General features: G+C 40.1%; 1 protein-coding gene and 1 long non-coding RNA gene across 14 annotated transcripts in view; one reads left to right on the top strand and one right to left on the bottom strand.

Annotated features, from left to right (window-relative positions):
* The window catches only part of NFIB (nuclear factor I B), a 452087-nt gene extending 440100 nt beyond the window's left edge, over nucleotides 1–11987 (bottom strand). For all 13 annotated transcript variants that reach the window (XM_045373242.2, XM_045373244.2, XM_045373249.2 and 10 more), the window contains exon 1: nucleotides 11857–11987. In XM_045373242.2, the coding sequence (XP_045229177.1) occupies nucleotides 11857–11952 (96 nt within the window). In that variant the 5' untranslated portion in view covers nucleotides 11953–11987. The remainder of the gene's footprint in view (nucleotides 1–11856) is intronic.
* The window catches only part of LOC141408657 (uncharacterized), a 35695-nt gene extending 17402 nt beyond the window's left edge, over nucleotides 1–18293 (top strand). Inside the window, exon 2 of the long non-coding RNA XR_012424698.1 lies at nucleotides 13847–18293. This is a non-coding gene — a long non-coding RNA (uncharacterized lncRNA). The remainder of the gene's footprint in view (nucleotides 1–13846) is intronic.
* Nucleotides 18294–19336: the final 1043 nt, after the last annotated feature.

Here is a 19336-nt window from a genome sequence, read left to right as displayed (position 1 = left end):
AATAGATATTATCTTACATTGCACCTAACATTTCCTTCTACTGAAAATTTCAGGGGAAAAAGTAACTCTTTAGGAAATACCCACTCTATCTACTTGTATTTTAATCAAAAGTCTGTTTCTTTATGTTTTCAGTGGTCAATTAAATAGTAATTATGAGCTACATACATTTTTTCCCTAAAACTTTCCAATTTTATTCCATGATCTTATTTACAAAATAAGGGTCTGTCTTAATAGGTGCTATTTCCCTAATGATCTAAGATAAGAATTCGACATGCATTATGAACACAGACCCAGCCTGGTAGGCTTTACTTCCTCTGCACCTAACCTGTCCTTCCAAGGGCTGACTTACTTGTACTTAGAGCAGCTCAGAGGAGAAACACCTCAGTGGAATGTTCTACAGCGGTGCCACAGGCTAAGATCACATTCTGCAAAATAATCACTCTCTTCCAATGAGTATGAAATTCCTTTAAAAGGAGGGGCTGAAATAACGAAAGCCCTCTAAACACAGGAATCTAAAGCACTTCTGTGCAGATATTAAATTTAGCTTCTACAGAGGACTTTTGCATTCACTCAGTATTTTCCAAACCATGTGTCATGACCCATTAGCAGGTCAAGAGATCAATTTAGTGAGGCAGCACCTTCATTTAAAAAGATGAAATAGAATAAAATAGAAAACTAGTAAATGTGCACTTCAGGTGCTAAGGGTAAAAATCTGTTTCATGAATAGATTACTTTAGTTCTATGTATAAATGATGGAAGGCCCAAAAAGTGAGAAACCACTGACTTTCCTTTGCTTCATTTACAGTGGTTCAAAAAAGTAGTCAGGACTCAGAGGTTAAACGGCTTGCTTCTGCCTACAGACCAGTTTGGGGACATCCATCTGGCTCTTTGGATACTCAGCTGTTTTTCCACTGCCCCCCTTGATTCAGGACAAGAAAATGAAGCTAAACAAAAGCAGGCAATGACAGCCTTTTCACAAAGTGGTGGATGATGCTTCTGCATTGACAGGAACAGTGGCTTTAGTGAGCAGGACAAAGAAAGATTCAGAAGTTTTCCACCCTTTCAAATTTCTTGAAAGGAGATTGAATAAAATTATGCAGGAGCTATTTTTTAATATTTCACAAATACCATTCAAAAATGGTAGGTTTATCCAGAATAAGGCTCTGTCCTCTAACTAAAATGTCAAATCTCTTTGATTTGGGCTAGAAGTAAACCAACTCCATGTGAAAACATGGCTTGTAATGTTCTGTTCAGAAGTGCTTTGATGTTGTCGGTTATTCATGGTGTTATGGGAAGTGCCGATAACCTGACTTTTAATCCTGACACTGCCCCATTATCAGCCGTGTAAGCTTGGACAAACTATTTAAACTCCCTGGGCCTCAGTATTTTTCTGCTGTGAAATGGGAATGGCATATACTTTTCAAGGTTGTGGCAAATTGTTATTTAATAATAAGGTATTATATGCAAAGTACCTAGCAGAGAACCTGGCACGTAGGAGTTCTTAGTGGATGGTGATATCTGAAAAATGCAAAAACAGCTCACAGTTTAATACATGCAATTTGTTCAGTTAATAGAATCTTTCAAAATATAGGCTTGGGTGGAAAGATAATCAAAGAAGCACTTTTTGGGACAGTGTTGAAAACTGTTACATTAGCAATCACTCAGTCCCTAAATGATGCCTGTTTGCCCAAAGATTGAGGTACCATTTTCCTGTCCCTTGCTTGGGGAGATGGCTTTGGCCAAAAGACTTTGAATACTCAATGATTATTCACTCTACTCATTGGTAGTGTATGGCCAAGAGTTTAGAGAATATTGATCAATACCTCAGCAATATCTCCCCATACCCATGCTATTCTTTGGAATTCCCTGTGAAAGTTTAGGAGAAAGCCAATCGGGCACAAGCAAATGTTTTCAAAATGTCTGATAAGAAGAGAATATGTGAGAAAATAAAGTGAAGCGAAACAGCCCAAACTGACAAATGTGGCTAGCCTGCCTGGTCTAAGCTGATTGATTGATTTTTTAATTAATTTATGATGGCACAACAATAATTACAAGCTACTGTTTGTCAGCAAATCACTTGCAATGAAGTCAAAGGTTTACATCTGTGCGAAGGTCCCAAGGATCAATGCATCAAATTAGCTCTGTTGGCTTTTTTCCCACTAAAAACTAACATGTGTCATCAATATTCCAGCGTTTATGTGTGTGAACTAATTGATTGAACATTCATGCTACATAAACATGTGGTTTGTATTATGTGGGGTACTATTTATAAACATCTTTGGTGTCAATAAAAGGAATAGCCTAACATACGATAATTAATATCTTATTGAAAAAATAAAATAACAATTTCGTGTTATTCCTTCTGCGTATGAATAAAGAAAAGCATTGCTGTCTCCTTTAAAGTTTTGGTTATTATTGTATCACATAGTATTCCGTGATTCCACCTAACAGGAAACCAGAGGAAATTCTAAAGAAGGTGAAGGAAGTTTGTGTGAGGTCATTTAGGTCTATCGATAACAGCAAACTACCTGGAATTCTGGAAAATCACAACAACTATTATCCTCTGCAGTGCATGCTAGAGCATATATGATGTTACTTTGAGTCTCATATTCTTCCACCTTTATTGTTCCAAGTCCAAACTGGAGAAATGAAAGTTTATTTCCCTCCGCATAATTTTCACCAGATTAGCTGTCAGCATTGGCATTGAACCTTGAAATAGTAAGAACGGTTGAAGGTAAAGACTGCTTATCTTGTAGACACAGCTCTTTCCCTCCTCCTTCAAACCAGAGGCTCTGCTCTAGAAGGGAGAAGAGTGCTCCTGGTTCTAACAGTGACCGGAGTGTTTGGGAGCAAAAGTAATAATCCACAATCAAATTTTTCTCCCTTGTGTCTCTACCATCATTTCACTTTAAAATATCTGAAAATAAGCATGAGAGAGGTGAGGTAAGAAAAGTGTCTGCTGCTATAGAGGGGTAGTGTCCAGCTGAGAGGACCTGATTTTTTTCAGTGGCCTCCAGAATATTCTCTCAGTTTACTTCATGAGAGCCCTGAGGAAAAGTGGGTCATAAGACTAGGGCAGGTGACTTTTCCGGCTCTGAAGATTGGGCTGCAGAGTTTATAACACCTGAGCATACTTGGTGTTGGCTCAGTTTTCATGAAGGCACCAACTTACAGTGGTCAGAGCAGGGCCGAATCCAATCAGAGTGTTCTTTTAACTTTAAATATTTCTTTCTCAAAATTATTTATAAGCAGCTACTTCTTCACAAGTGATTGGATACTTTCCTACTCACTTTCCCACAAACCCACACCCCTCCAGTTTACCCACTCTACTTTAGGTTTCTGTTATTCCCGCGTGTGCCTCTGAACTCCCACCCAAACACTGAATGTTAAAATGCCACCCCATGCCAGAGACCTTCCCGACATCTCATAAATGTAAGAATTATGGGGAAATGACTGAAGCCTTACACTGGAAAAATCACCAGTCCTCTTAAATGAAACTTATTTCATCAAAAACCAGAAAATATACAAAAAGCTCACTTATTCCAAAGTCACTCTGCCTTGATCATTTATCCCCCAAATACATTAACCTTTTCCAAAATCTCTAACTTGTTAGACCCCAGAAAGATCTAGGTGAGTCCGATAAAAGAATTGCAACAGTTAGAGATGACGTTTGCTGACAAGGTCAGTCGATCCATCTGCTGCCTTACCACTTACTAAAGACTGCGAGCTTGTGTGCTTGCAGAGAAATACAAACTTACTGCTTTTGCTATGGGCCTTCTTCTTACTCTTACCTTCAGTTTTAAAACTTGGCTGCTAATTTCATTATAATTCCAACATGCCTCTAGTACATTTAAGTTTTGTCTGGAAAAAGACAGGGTAACAATTCATAACTTGGGCCCACAGATTTGAGTTCATTACCATTGATCAACTCAGAGCTTGAGTGCTCACTGGATTCCCCTCTCTGTTAGTAAAGTGGGAGAGCAACAGTCTTGATGCAATTTAGCAATTATTCATTAAGGGCCTTTTATGTACAAAATGCTGTTTAGGGATAGTAAATAAGATGTGGTCCCCGTCCTCTTGGTGCTTATAATTTTGGTTGCACCCTTGAGCAACTAAATAATAGAAGGTAAATCTTATATTCATACATAAGAAATGCCATGTAATAGAGTAGACCCATTTATATTAAACATTCATACCTGCAGCATAAAAACGTATCAAATGTGCTAGGCCGTTTTCTCTCAAACAGTTGCTAGTAATATTCTCTCTCACAATCTTGAAAATAACAGAAAAAAACATCCCATTTACAACATAATGTACCGTTCATTATGTGACCAGCTAAATCTTTCCATTATAATACAAGCTAAGTGTGAGTTAAAATAATAATTTTGTTTAAGAACGATTAAGAATCTTTTGTAGTACAAGCTAAGGTACAAACTTATATCAATGAAAAATGTGAGTTGAACTGCAAAATGGCACAAGTGAAATTTTTAAAAATTTCATGCCTTCTCATTAAATGTACAAAAAGAGGTGGTGGATATTATCACTACTGTTACATGAGATGTTGGTGAACTAGCAGTGCATTGCTATCTGAAGGATTAATACTTTTGAGTTTAGCAGCAGAATTTGCAAATAGCATCATACAAGGTTTTAGCAGCTGGCATTTTCTCTGTTGCCTGGTGAGAATTTAACATTATATCACACTCCAGAACACCGGCAAAATTCTGGAAAGCTTTTCTTCATCCACCGTGTTTAACACCACCAGATAATAATATGTATACCTTAGATTTGTTTTGCATTTTACAGTTTTCAAGTCGTTGACTGTGTATTATCTCATTGGAGCCTCACAAGAACTCCATGAGGTAAACAGATATCATCAAAACCTGAAAATGGAAACACTTTGCTTGCCAATTTCTTTCCAAAAAATTTCCCCCAGATGGCTTATGACTATAGCGAGTCTAATTGTCTCGAGGAAAGATGAATGGAATCGCATTTCCAAAGAATTCAACTACCTCCAATCCCAGGGCTCTACAGTTCTCAGACACAGCTCTGGAGCAAGTGTCCTGGCCCATTTAACACAGAGGGAGAGTTGAGCCCCAGAAAGAGGCATGAAATGGTGCTGGAGGGGCAGACTGACGTTAAAGCAGGCAATGGTAAAACACCTTACCATGGTCACCAGTAATTAGTTATAACCGAGATATGGGTGAAACAGTCAATGGTCAGGTTCTGGGGAAGGAGCAGGGAGACTTTATTTAAACTTTGAGGGTTTTCGTGTTCTCTCCACTTCTCCCCGAGTGGAGTGCATTTCAGCAAGGTGCTTAACCTTGAATTCGAGTGGCCTCCCCTGTAAAGTGGTTCTGGTAATGTCTATGTTACTGTTCTGTGCTGAAGACTGAAGGAGATGATTTATATAAATTGCCTCCCAAAGTACCAGGCAAACACCTGGCAAAGAGGAGGCCCTCCATAGTCACTAGTTTCTTTTACCCTTAAAATCATGGTATTTAATGTTTAAAGTTAAGCTAATGTATAACATTAGCCATTGGATCTGGCTAACCATGAGAAAATGTTTCAGGAGTCTCTGTTTTTAAGAAATCTGCTACAATTTGAAATGGAAAATACTGTATTTTTATGATTCATTTAATGTATGCAGTTCCCACAAAAATGTTCATATGAATTTTTAAAAACTCAACATGATTATGAAAGCCCCATAGGAAACGTTATGGTTCCATTCAAATAACACACCGTGTTATTTGTGTGTATTTTTGGGCACCTACTAGGTGCTCAGACCTGAGACTGTATAAATAGCCACAATTTGTATTAGCTCCCTTGGGTATGTGTCGTGGACCTTGCATTTACAAAGCATTCACCAGGTGCCTCGCCGACTCCATCTCATTCATCCTCACGACAGGTTGGAGCAACATGTAATGAGTATGATTATCTGCACTTTACAGCTGCCTCTACCAGCCGTGAGAGGAACAAATTCATCTGCCAGAGGTCACCAAATCTACATTTCCCAGGATTCAGCCCTGTGCTCATAAACATATCCATTATGTTCTAACCTCAGAAAATGAACATAGTATGTGAGAAGTTAGGGGAAAAAAGCTCTCTGAATAAAGTCATATTTTTAGGGAGGTGCTGGGGTAAAATTTATGTTAGAACATTGAGAAATGGAAATTATTATTAAAGCTGTCTATTACATGATATGCTAAATCTGTTCCACTTATAAAACATGCTTAGTGTAAGTTGAAATAATAATAATGATCATAACGAACATTTCCTGAGTACTTTCTTTTCTCCTGGCTCTTTGCTAAGCATTTAAAATGCAATAAAATTTAGAATTCTTAAAAGTTAATAAAACATTTAGCATAGCTACATATATCCCTTAGCAGAACTTCTTGTGAAAAGAACTTTTGCACTGAATATCAATATCCTGACTTTTTTGCACATTGAGACGCAACAGGGGAATGTAATTCTCTTTTCCTGCCCTGCTAAATTTTCCTATTTCTGAGCAGACTTTCTCACCCCCTCAGAACAATATGTATTACAAATCACAGCATAGAAAATGTCACAAAATAACAATCCCGGGGAATTTAAAAAATGCCTAAAAATAGTGATTGACATCATTCAGCCATGTTACAGAAATATGCCGTAGTTTCAATGACGTTGTGAGCATCAGATATCTCTCTTTGTTGACTAGTCTCTAAACTGGAAAATCAACACCAGCTTTCCCATAGATAGAATAGATAACACTCCTTGAGAACACAACCCTTTGCTTCCAAAAAAGAACTGGAAAAGAGGATAGGCAGGCACTTGTGTTTCCTTACTCTGATTAAATTAATAACCATCTAATCACTGTTTATTGAGAAACGATCTAAGGATACTTTGCTTTATCCAAAGTTTACATGTTACATTTGTTATGCAAGCACATACGTGAAAATAAATCATGGAAAATGCAATGAAAGTCATTCCCATATAAGAAAGTATCTTGGAAGAATATTAATACAGTTCACTTGTATTTAAATGTGCTAAAATGGTACTACAAATGAAAATGCATCACTAAAGAATATAGGTAGGGAAGACATGAAAGAAAAAAGTACCATTTGTCTGCGACAAAATTTGATACATTAAAAAAGAATTACAATTATTTACAGATGTTAAAATTTTTTTACTCAGATGTCCTCATCATCATCGTTGTTGTTGTTTTACTCAGAAACTAGTATTTCATAAACCATTATTCTTTATCTATGTCATTAATTGTACAGGAGATAGCTTAGAAGTAATAGTAAAGTTAACATTCACCTATGGGTCTAAGAAAGGATACTGAAAAGATGTACTAGCTATCATGACGCTGAGTGATAAATCTGCAAATGTATTATAATAGCTATATAGTTAGCAACATTTTAGAGAAAACAGAAACTATTCAGAAGCTTTCATTAATATGATGTCTATCATCCCCCTCAATAATACTGTGACATGGGTTTGGTTCCAGAATGAGACTGATAGGATTGGTCTCCTCTGCACCTTAGCAAGAGTCTAGCATATAGAATGTTCTTTGCAAGTATTTGTCAAACGAAACATACATTTTATAGTTTCTAACTCTACAAGTAGATCCAATATTTAGCCACAATATCTTTAGGCAACTAGTCGATATGGTTATTATATGTATGGTATGGTATCTATTAGTTTCTACCACATTTCTACATTTCCATATTCAATTACATGTCTAGAAATTAAATAAAATTTGAAATTAAATATTGAATTTTGATTTTCAGATATATCTTTGCATGGCTGGTAAATTACCACAGAAGTCTAAATGTGGTTATTAGGTTAAGCAGACGTTTTCTAATATTTATATTTAGCATATTTATCAGACTCTTTAGAAATTCTTTAGTTTTTAGTAAAAGAAAATGAAATACAGACTGTAACATATACTAGTTTCATTATTTATAAGAGGATATATTAATTTTAGGATTTTCCGTTTAAAATAGTCAATTATATATGTTTCACTTCAACTTCTCAAAGGCTTTAGAGAATTATTTGCTGTGAAAGCAATCTTTTCAATGTGGTCTACATATACTGATATTATTGCCAAGTTGCTTAATTAAAATTAACATTGAGAACAAAATTTGATTATTGAAACAGTCTAGCAAACAATTGATGGATTTGTCACTTTTATTAACATTGTCTTAAACAAAATAAGATTATGTGAGGGTACTTGGTTCACTATTTTAACACACTAACTTCTCAAAAAGTAAAAATGATTTTCTTTCAAGACAAATAAAAAGTACATTACAACTGAGCAGACTGATTGGTGTTCAACTAAGAATAACCTTGGATAATAAAGGATCTAGCTCAGTTTTTGTGCTTGTATGCCCATTCACTGTGTTTACTATTTACAAGACTATGAGAATTTCAAGTTGCATAGACTGGCAAATTAATTTTCAAATTAATTGTACAGATTAATATTCAAATAATTACCCTTTATGATTAAAGTAAACTTACAAATGTTCTGGCCTGGTTCTGGTGGGATCAAAGGATTCGATTTATGAAAGTTAGAGAAAATAATAATGTCTAGTGCATACCTGCTACTCTGAAGTTCCAAATAGCTGACAAAGAAGTTCTACTAAGTCTTACAGAGAGCTTTAAACATGAAGTACAAAATAGAATGGAAAGTCCAAAAATTGTTTTTGTTAGTTTTATTTATGAAGTGGTTTAAAAGGAAACATATAGCACCATCAATAACCATTATTAATGAAATAGTGCTGTTTAGGAGATATGTCTTTAATACATTCCAAGCGGTATTTTTAAATAATGTGAAAGGTCATCAACAGAACTCTAAATATAGCCAAGCAACTGTAATTTAAACTGCTTACATGATTTTTCTCCTTGAAAGAAGTCACATACAAAATAATCTAAAGAAGTGAAACATATAAGGATGCATCATTTTAAAAACTGAATGTAGGTAGATGATATTTAACATACACACACAGGAGTTTACTCTTCGTGTACTTGTTTATTTTTAGCTGTCTCAATAAAATGTTTTTCCTCCCTCTGTTTTACTAAAACATGCCCGTCTAGGAAGGAAAACAGATGTAGAATTGGACAACTACGTCTTGTTTGGGCTTTTTCCCTGTCAAGTAGAATTTATGATCATTGTCACACAATAAGAGAATCTAACTGAAACAGACAATAAGTCAGGAAGCAATTGCCTGGGTACGTTAACACTGCAGCTTTGGAATTCAGGATCTGGTTACTAAAATTTCATTTGATTAAGCCAAAGAAGGACACAATATCCTGTCTTACACAAAGACCCCAGAGTTATTATAAAAATAAAAGAATCAGTGTCACGGTGAGAGAAGAATCACAATAAATGAGTTTGTAAAAACCTTAAAACACATTAAAAAATCTTCCTCACATCCAAAACAGGGGAACCATGTGAAAGGAACTCCCATGTGTTCTGTCTCTCTTCTCAATTCTCTCTCTTCCAATGTATTACTAAAGATAAGCAATCATTTAGTTTGATTAATTATGTTTTCCACAAAGCATCTGTCATTCCAAGTTTTCAGTGACACATTAAATAATAATCCCTTAAACACTCTGGTGCCAAATTAACAAAGTTTAGTAAAACAGAATGGTCCCAATAAGAAACTTACATACTGTTCATGTAACCTAATGAAGATTAAATATCAAAATAAATTATATAATAATTTTTAGCCTAATATTTTACCTCTGAACTTGTCCCTGCACATACTCGGCATCTTCTCGGCAATAAAAGACCACAATTTCTAAAAATGAATAATCAGCTTATGCAAATCTTTAGTAATAATATTCACAGCATACTTCTCTTGAGAAGCTGCAATCTGACTGTACAGAAGTAGAATGATGACATTTAATGGCAAAATATTAATAGTGATTAGCTTACTATACCCATATTAATCCCAGTTTTTCAGTAAAATTGTAGAGAGTAAACTTTTTGACTTTTCCCCAACAGAAAATGTTTCATTTAGTAAGAATATTGCTTTTAAAACTCACTTCTTAGAACAACCTAAAATGACAGTTAAGAGGCAGGGTAACTATTAAAACATCACTTCCAAGCCTTGGTATTGTCACATAAAGCAAATCTTTTACACAAACATTTCACAGCATTTTCCCCCAAGCATCTGCCAGTTGATTTCACCATGTACATGCACAGTACTAAAGTATAGTAAGAGATACAACCATAAATAACAGTTTGCCACTTTAGAGTTTATATCACTTGTAAAACCTATTTCATCAGGAATAAAATGGGGATGAGGGGGGAGAGAGAAAGAGAGAAAGAGAGAAAGAGAGAGAGAGAGAGAGAGAGAGAGAGGTTTCTGTCTCTCCTTGAGGAACTGGCCTTTCTTTCTGAGTCAGAGTACTCAAAACAGCAACAAGTAGCAGCAGCAGCAAAGTTTTCCTGCAGGTTTACACGTCTCACATTAATGAGAAAGGGTGTGGAGACGGACTCAGCTTCCAGGGAAACTTCCCTGAACATTGAGCTTTCAGGAGACGCCTGGGAGCAACAGCATAACATCCAGCTCTCAGGAAATTCAAACACATTCATAAGAAACCTTCTTGCCTGGCAATGCCAGAAGCCAGGACTAATCAGACCAAGCTCCCTTCTGTCCGGGCACAGTGGATGAGCTGACCACCAGGGCTGGCCATACCCCTCCCCACCTAGAATAAAGTGCCCATTGTCTTCCACTGTACTAATTGTGAGAAAAACAGCCCTTGTAGTAAGCACCATAATTATCGAAGCAAACAAGTAAAAGCAATCAAGACAGAAAAGGAAAGGGACAAAAAGAAGAAGAAAGAAGAAAATGAAAATGAGAAAAGAAAGTAAATGTTCAGATGAATGAACCCAGTGATGAATTTAATAGTCATATTAAATGCTTGCCTGTGGAAGGATTCCCCATTCTCATCATGACTATTGCATACAAGAGACCATTGTCCACACAACAGAAATCAGTATATTGAAATTTATCATGTAGCACTTTTTGGATGTGAAAGGTTTTCTTTCCCCAAACTACCACCTCTCATTCCAGCACTCTGATTATAGAAAGTTACAACTTCTCTCTTCCCAATATTATGTTAAAAGTTGAGTCACAGGATTCACCAATAGCCCTGAATTTTTATGCTCCTTTCCTTCTTCCCCACATTTGCAGCTGGACAAATATAAGGGGGGAAAAACAGCAACAACAAACCCACACACATTTGCCTGAGCAAAGAAAAATAATGAACTGAATATGCATATCCTCATTAACTAAATTTAATTACGCTGAGTGGCATAGTAATCAGTGGTTGCTCCAGTTACAGTATTCATTGAAAGGGAGGTGGATTCCAAATTAAGGCAAAGCGTGGGGGACAGTCGCATACTGATGAGGGAGCCGCACACAACATGATACAATACACTATCTAAATCATTATTCAGAGGAGCCGAAGAAAGAAGTACATTACTCTGTTTTAAGACCAATGCAAGAACAATTAGCCAAGAAGGCTCCAATCCCCTACTGACTGCCCCACCTCCATATATTTCACAGCAGCCGGCCTGGGACCGACTGTACCATTTGCATTTTTCTTTTTTTTAAAAAAAAAGTGAACAAAAACTCATGCTGCCTTTTTAAAAAGAAGGCCTATGCCCCCGGCCACAATAGCAGGGAAATCCTATCTAGCACACTGGTGTGCAGAGGCACCCCAGGGTCCCACAACTTGAGCTTGAACTTTCCACAGGCAGCGAACTTTATAACACGTGCATGGAACAATAAAGGAGGAGCTCGAAAGGAAGAAGGGAGGGAAGTTTTGGGGGTGGGTGAAAAAATGTTATTATGCCAAACTTACCATCCACCAGGTCCTGGCTGACATGTCATAACATAGTTGCCATTTTATGGAGCTGTCCGACGTTTTCCCAGCCATTATGCTGTCAGCAACCTTCATCAGATGCAGCTCAATGGAAGATAAGACACCTAATCAAGAAAACATCAGCGGTGGCTTGCTGGACTACATGTAGGCCAATCCTTATCACACTGCATCATGGGAGAAAGCTCCTTTATTAGCAGGAGGAACTGCAACCTCACAGATAGAAAGACAAGGATCAGTTCTTTTGCTTTTTTTTTTTTTTTGGTCTAAAGGGATTGGTGAAAGTAGCTAGCGTTCTTTGTGTATCATGTGTACAAGAGTTAAGTATCTTGCAAGTGGGCGGCTAACTGCTTTGCTGGGCGATGCAGACTAAAGTTTATTTGCATTCTTCTCTGTTGTATATTGTTTGACATGGTCCATGGTCCTTGCTGAGCAGATGAAGGGAGGGGAGAGGGGTGGGAGGGAATGAGGAGAGAGGGAGCTGTAATTGCTCAGAATTAATATCTCCCCAACAAAGACATAACAGTTTCATTGACACAGTCGGAACATGGTTCAGATGTCACTGCACACACGGGCGTGCGGGTGTGTGTGTGAGAACACTCACACGCACACACACACAGTGGAACACACAGGTAGCAGCTGCAGCTGGATTCAGCTGAGGTTGCCAAAGGCTACAAACTCCATTCTCATGCTGGACATATGGAAGCAGTTTAACTCTTTGAAATCACTGTTAAAGAAGAGCCCTGCAGTCTGGAAGGATAAATCAGCCTTGAGAACAGTTTCTCAATCAGGAGGCAATGGGCCTGGTGCTCACTTCCTTCTGAAGATGGCCTAGAAACATTATTTCCTTCATCTAGAGAAGAGCTGGTCAAAAATGAGGAGGGAGGAGCAGGGTGTGCCCAGAATCTGACTCTCGACCTGGTCCCTCACTTAGTCATTCTCTGTCATACTCTCAGGAAAAAAATTCTTTATCCCCTAACCACTGAGCATTTCTGTTTCTTCCTGGACTTTGAACTAGTCCTTCCAACAAGCACACACACAAGTCAGGAACTAACATTTACTAATAAAACAACTTGCTCTGAACAGTTTTTTTTTTTTTTCTTCTGAAGAATAAAAAGCCGATACTGCAGGGAGAATCTTAAAGAATCACACCACTGTAACAAGAAATCCAGACGAGGACAAGTATATTTACTCCTGCTTTTTTCTTTTGCTAAAACACAAAAAGGCAAACACATCTCTGTAAATGGTGCTGTTGATTATTGGAGCTCCTATTGTACACCACAAAATCCAGGCAACCTTTTTTAATTGGCATGTAGTCACTCTGCCTTCCGTATGCCCTGCTAGTATTTTCTGAATGACTTTCAGGCTTAGAATTTACATTTTCTGCAGACAACTTAAAAGGACAAACTCTTATTTGACTCAGTCAAAATGAAGGGAAAAAATTGCTGTATTACCGGAGTTTTCTCTGTGTATGAGGCAGAAGAGGCAACTTGTTTCAGCCTGTGAACTTCAAAGAAGAAAAGCAACCGCTGCCGAAGGGCTCTGTCCTTTGGGTATTTTTATATTCACCTGGGGAGACATGTCAGCCACAGTCTCAGACAGGACAGGCGCTTAAGGTAGCCTGACTCGGGGCTGGCAGCAAAAGAACCTGCCCTTCACTGGCCAGCTTATCCCCTCATGGCTGGTGACTCTTCTGTTTCTCCCTCCTCCAGTTTTTTTTTTTGTTTTTTTTTTTTTTTTGGCTTTTTGTTTTGTTTTTGTTTTTTTTTAATTCTCAGACAGGAGGGGGTTTGAGGGGACTGAAATGCCCCACCCAGGTCTCTGCCTTTGAAGTACCCCATGCTCCGGGTGCCTCCTTTTTTCTCTCTCTCCCTACTCCATTCTTTACCTTACTTGTTTTTTTTCTCCTGAGCAATGATTGGGTAGTAAGCCTGTTAATGGTAATTGTATTTTCCTGTTTTAATTTTCTCAGATGGCAGCAATCATGCTGAATGCCTACTATGTGCCAAGCATCACAGTAAACACCGGGGGCTGTGAAGGGCAATGAGATACAGTCTGTGTCTCATCAATCTCACAACTATGTTCACCCAACGTCGTCACAGACAGGAGGAAGTCCAGTTGCTGTGACAGCAGCCAAGGAAAGAGATGTGGCCAGACAGAGACCTCGGGATGCTCAGGGCCAGCAGCTCCCTAGAGCCCAGTTGGTCACTCCCCAGGCACTTCCAGAGTTGCCTTTGGGGCAACCCTCTGGCCTGGGGGCAAAGGCAGCGCGGCTATACACTTCCTCCTCTCCCTGCAATCAGTACCTGCCGCAGCCTGGCTCCCTCAGGTCCTCTAGATGGAAGGAAGATTCCCACCTGCTGTTCCCTCCTGCACGGCCCTCCAAGAGCTCTCAGGAAGCAGAGGCCAACTTTGGGGTGCTGGCCTGAGAGCGCCCGCCCACCAAGACTTTACAGATGCCCTGGGCATTGTTTCACCATCGAGGCACTCTGTGCAGCCCATACACAGGCGGACCTGCTGGAAGGCCCCTTATCACTGTCACTGTGGGGACCCCTCCTTTTGATGAGCTGATGACACAAGCGGGAAATGCCGAAAGATGACAAGGGGAGCAGCGGAAGGAGCGGCCGGGAGAGAGGCTGCAGCATTTATGGGCAAAAGTGGGATCAGCGAGGAACAAAGAGACGGGGAAAGAAATGACAAACCTGTGTCCTGCCCCTTCTGTGAGGCTGGGGAACGCCAGAGGACAGCTGGCTGGGGGGTCACTCGCAGAGCTAAACAGGAAACGAATTCAGAACCGGGGCTAGCCTTCCCAAAAGGCATGCCCAGGGGCTGAGCACTCCTCCCTTGGGGGCCTATGGGCGTCTTTCACTGAGAGACTTCTAAGCATGCCGGTGTAGCACGGAACCTGGGGAGATCAGGCCAATGCGGCTCTCAGGTGGACGCCAGTTGTGACTAACTTCATTGGCTGAACTCCTCTCACCTGACACCGTTCTAAAGGCTAACTGGATGTTTAAAAACACGAAGTAACTTCAAAAGCACTGGTGAGGGCTTCATGGACACTTTGGGGGTTGATTACATTCTTGCCTTGCTTAAATCCCTAAAATACCCCAAATCTCAGCTCTTCCCCTCCAATTCCTCTTTCCACAGCATCTGCCCCTGCCTGCACTTCCACTTCCCCCACTTCTACAGCCTCCACTCCTACCCTTTAGCCATGCTGCCTCTAACAGCCTTTTCCAGCTTGCACACCTCACTGGCTGGAACAAATGTTTGGGAAAGCCAGGTTTGTAGCCCAAAGCAATCACCAACTATTGCTCAGGCATGCCCTGGCAGTGCTTTAATTTCCGTCACCACTGGCAAATAAACTAGTGATCTGCCTAGAGCTGAGCCTGAGGACAGTAACCTTCGCAGAGAGGCTACAATGTGTCTCTCACTGCCTTCAACTATTCACAGTCACCGCCTCTCCAACAAGCAAGATGGACTGTGGCCAATGAGCACTGTCTGAGAAGCCAGGGTCCAAATCACAGCGTTGTTCCCTACTAGTTGTGTGACCTCTGGGCGGGCTGCTTAACTTCTGTGCCCATCAATAGCCCCAAATCATATTGCTAATAACTAAGGGAGAATGAGAGAGAAGGCAGACAGGGGGAAAGAAAGTCTCACTTCACCACATAGAAGAGAAGGGGAGATATAAATATAATCAGAGAGGAAAACAGATATAGAGATCTAGAGAGAAAAATAGAGAGGAAAAGCAGAGTGAGGAAGTGAAAATGAAGCCATTCAGATGTCTCCACAGTCTGCTCTCTTTGCCTCTGCCCAGGGCTCTGGCTGGCTTCTCGTCCATCCCCTGCACTCCCCAGGCTCTGGGGTTGGCTTAACTCCCTTCCAGCTCCATGGATAGGAGTGATCAGTGCTCAGGGATCTTGACCCATGGAGCCGACAGGTTTAGAGGCGATTTGGGGAATCATTTTATTAAGCTATTTTGTGATTTATTTTATTTTTAGCTTTTTAGCTCTGTCAATTCCAGTCTAATCCTGTGCTGAGTGTAGGACCCCCGTGCTCATGAACAGCATGTAGAGACACGAGCTCCCCTTTGGGAACTAGTCCTGAGTTCTGGTCTGCCACTTGCTAGCTGGGGGAGCATGCACAGGTTACTTAAACTTTGTAAACTTCAGATTCTTTACCTATAAAAGGGGGCTGAGAATAGTATCCCTCACAGGGTTGTCATGAGGATGAAATAAGGTCATGCATGAATGTGTTTGGAGCCTTGATTGTGGTGATGGTTTCATGGGTGTATACTTACTCCCAAACTCATCAAGATGTATACATTAAACATGGATAGCTATTTAAATGGCAATCATATCTTGATAAAGTACTTTAAAAATTATGCAAAGCTCCATTCCTAGCTGTAGCTAATGACTAGAATCAGTATAAATTTTAGCATTGGTATTATCTCCTCCAACTCCATTTTTAAAGTGAGAGAACTGAAATTTACCAGAACTCACACGGATGATCAGCGGAAGAGTTAAAATTAAGCCTTTGCTCTTTCGCCACTTCACCTAGTGCTGCTTCTTTCTCCATACCATCAGGAAGAAAGATGAGATTAAGACTTGGGTTGGGGGTGGTGGTGTTTTCTTTTTAATGCGCTGGAGACCACATGGAGGTGAACTGAGTTAGCAAAACTGAGAACAGAGCAATCCAGTGAGAAAGCTTAGGAAAAACAGATGAAGACTTTCATTCCCTAAGCCACAGGCGCCATGAAGGCAGGGACAAGAACGGCTGAGTTTGCTCATCATTCATGCCCAGAGGCTGGCACACAAATACTCGAACATCTGTCGAGTGAATGAATGACCTCAGACCATAGGGGTGGCCGTAAAGAGTCATTAGAGTACAGAAGAGCGGGCCTTGTGTGTGCAGGCCGATGGAGAGAGGAGTCTGCAATGACTTCTGGGTTTCAGGCTCAGAGGTCCTGGTAGAACTACAATGCAAAGTGTGGGAGAAGGCAACTCCAGCTAACAGTAACGAGTGAATATTGCCCATTAAGAGCCTGTTTGGAGTAGTCAGACATGTTATCCAATCATTTCCCTGGACCTGGCAGAAATAAAACAGGGTGCCAGTCAGGGGAATTTAGGTGAGCCTTTGACTGGGCCCGTGTTCAGCATGAGGGTAGCAGAGAACGTGTAGCAAGCCAGGTGATGAGACAGCGGCATCTTCAATCCCGCTGATTCTCCTCCGAGGGAAGAAGTCGAGCTTTCCATTCTTTCTGAGGTTCAGGGAGGGACCTGTGGCCATTTGAACAGCTATTTCTCCTCAGCCTCTGGCACTGTTGTCATACTCTGCAATCCCCTCCAGCCAGTGTCCTGAGGGGTCTGGATTTTGCAGAGAAGAGATGGATCCAACATGAAGACTACAAGGGCCTCATCTCTAGTACCTGAGCCCATCAAAATAGCCAGGAGCAATCCCCAGTGCCCCACCTTCACTTTCCGCCCTTGGTGGTGGTGTCTGGAGGGGGCCTGGAGCGAGCCGGCCTCTCTTTTTAAAAGCAAGTCTGCACTGAGCAGATCCCATGCCACGGACAGTGCTTACCCACTAGGGAGGACTGGCTTCCCACCTACCTACACAGTGGGTTCCGGGAGTCCTTCCCACTGCCTCCCTGGAGACCTCATTGGAATTGATCTCTCTCATCCCAGAGGAAGGCCCTGAGTCTCGTTCAGCATACTGGACAAAAGGTCATTTTTGAGACAAGTAGCAGAAGTTTTACTTTCCTAAACAGGAAGATTAAGCACTTAAAGGAATGGAAACAACCGATTATTAAAGTGGGAGACAGACCGGTGATGATACGATCCATCTCCAGCTTCTCCTAGAGAAGGTGTTTGTTTACAGACAAGGATAATTTGATTAAAACCACGAAGAGTCTGAGAGTCTGAGCTTCCCTTAGAAAATGTGTTTTGTTTTTTTTTTTTCTTTTGAGAAGTCAGTCTGGAATTGCAGTGTGCTCATTCTTATACTAACTTTTCTTTAGCAAGTTTCCAAAAAAATGCCATGTTTCCTAAAAATAAGGGTTTGAAACATTTTCTCTCTTATTATGTTGCTGTTTACAAGAATATACGGCAGCTATGGCTACCGACACAGAAATATTTTTTACTTTGATTCTGGGTAAGGAAAAGAAGTTTGCTGGACAGCATGATCCTGTTTTTGATAAATAAACCAACCCATATCCATATATTCATTTGTGCATAGGAAAAATATTAGAAAAATATTGACTCTGTTACTAATGAGGAGGAACATGCGCTTTTGTATGCTTTTGTACTCTTTGAAATTCCATAATGCTCATGTATTGCATTTGTAAATAAAAACAAAAAGTAAGATGAAAGGTGCATGGGACCTCCCTGTACCTTTTTTTTTTTTTCTTTCCAACCTCCTTTGAATCTGCAAATGATTTCAAAATACAAAGTTGAAAAAAAAGTAAGTCAATACACTTTTCCATCTAAATGTTTGAATATTTGAACACTAAAGCCGGTGATAGGCAGACTCTATAGAGGACTGCCTAGTGCTATAAGCAGTCCCAGTCCATGAGATCTGGGCAGTATTCTCCCTTCATGCTTTCAGAAGGCAGAGAATAAGATAAAAAATGAAAGCACTAGTGAAGGCAGAGTAACAATATACTGCCATGTTGCCCCTTTCTAACAAGGCAAATCTTGCCAAGCGATAGGGGGTTTCACAAATAAGCCTCCTGGCCACTGGGGGAGGCTGGAGCAAGTTCAACACATGAGTAACACAGATAAACATGAAACCCCCAGGCCTTGATGGAAAGCGGTGATAGGTGGCCTGGAATGCCCTTGAGTGTGAAAGTTCTTATGAACGAACAAAGGCCGCTGCAGATTTCTTAATGACTGGCAAAGTCTCTTACTGCTGGGCTCCTTAAGGGCAGGGTTATCTCTTTAAAGCTGCCATTAAGAGGCAAATCTGCCCATATGCCCACCCCCCCACCCTGCAAACCCGACCTCTTTCACTTCCCTTCTCAATGCCTTTGCCACACACACATGTTGTAAGACAAGTAAAATCTGGTGCCAGTGAACTCAGGAAAGCGAGAAAGAAAAAAAGAAGGCCCCCGTAGGTAGTGTGGGGTGTTCACGCATATATTTGGAAGTAGAGGAGAGAGGGAGGAATGGATAGCAGAGTTTTATGGTTTCACCTGCTTTTGTCAAAGTGGGAGAGGAACTGATTACAATAAAAATTTTCATTCATCGGGCAGTCTTCATTCTTTCAGCAAATATTTATTGCTTACCTGCCATGTGCCAGATACTGTACTAGGTACTGGTAAGCAAAAATATACATGCTTCTTGCTCTGGAGGAACTTACAATTGGGGGAAGGGGTGGGGAATGGCATTAATCACACATTCACTTGAGTATATACAAAATTACATCTGTGATGGATGCTTTAAAGAAGTGCTATGAAAATGTGTAA

The sequence above is a fragment of the Macaca fascicularis genome, chromosome 15 (genome assembly GCF_037993035.2).
Source record: "Macaca fascicularis isolate 582-1 chromosome 15, T2T-MFA8v1.1".
NCBI classification, from domain to species: Eukaryota; Metazoa; Chordata; class Mammalia; order Primates; family Cercopithecidae; genus Macaca; species Macaca fascicularis.
The sequence above is the reverse complement of the archived record's forward strand: the minus strand, read 5'-3'. Positions and strand labels throughout refer to the sequence as shown.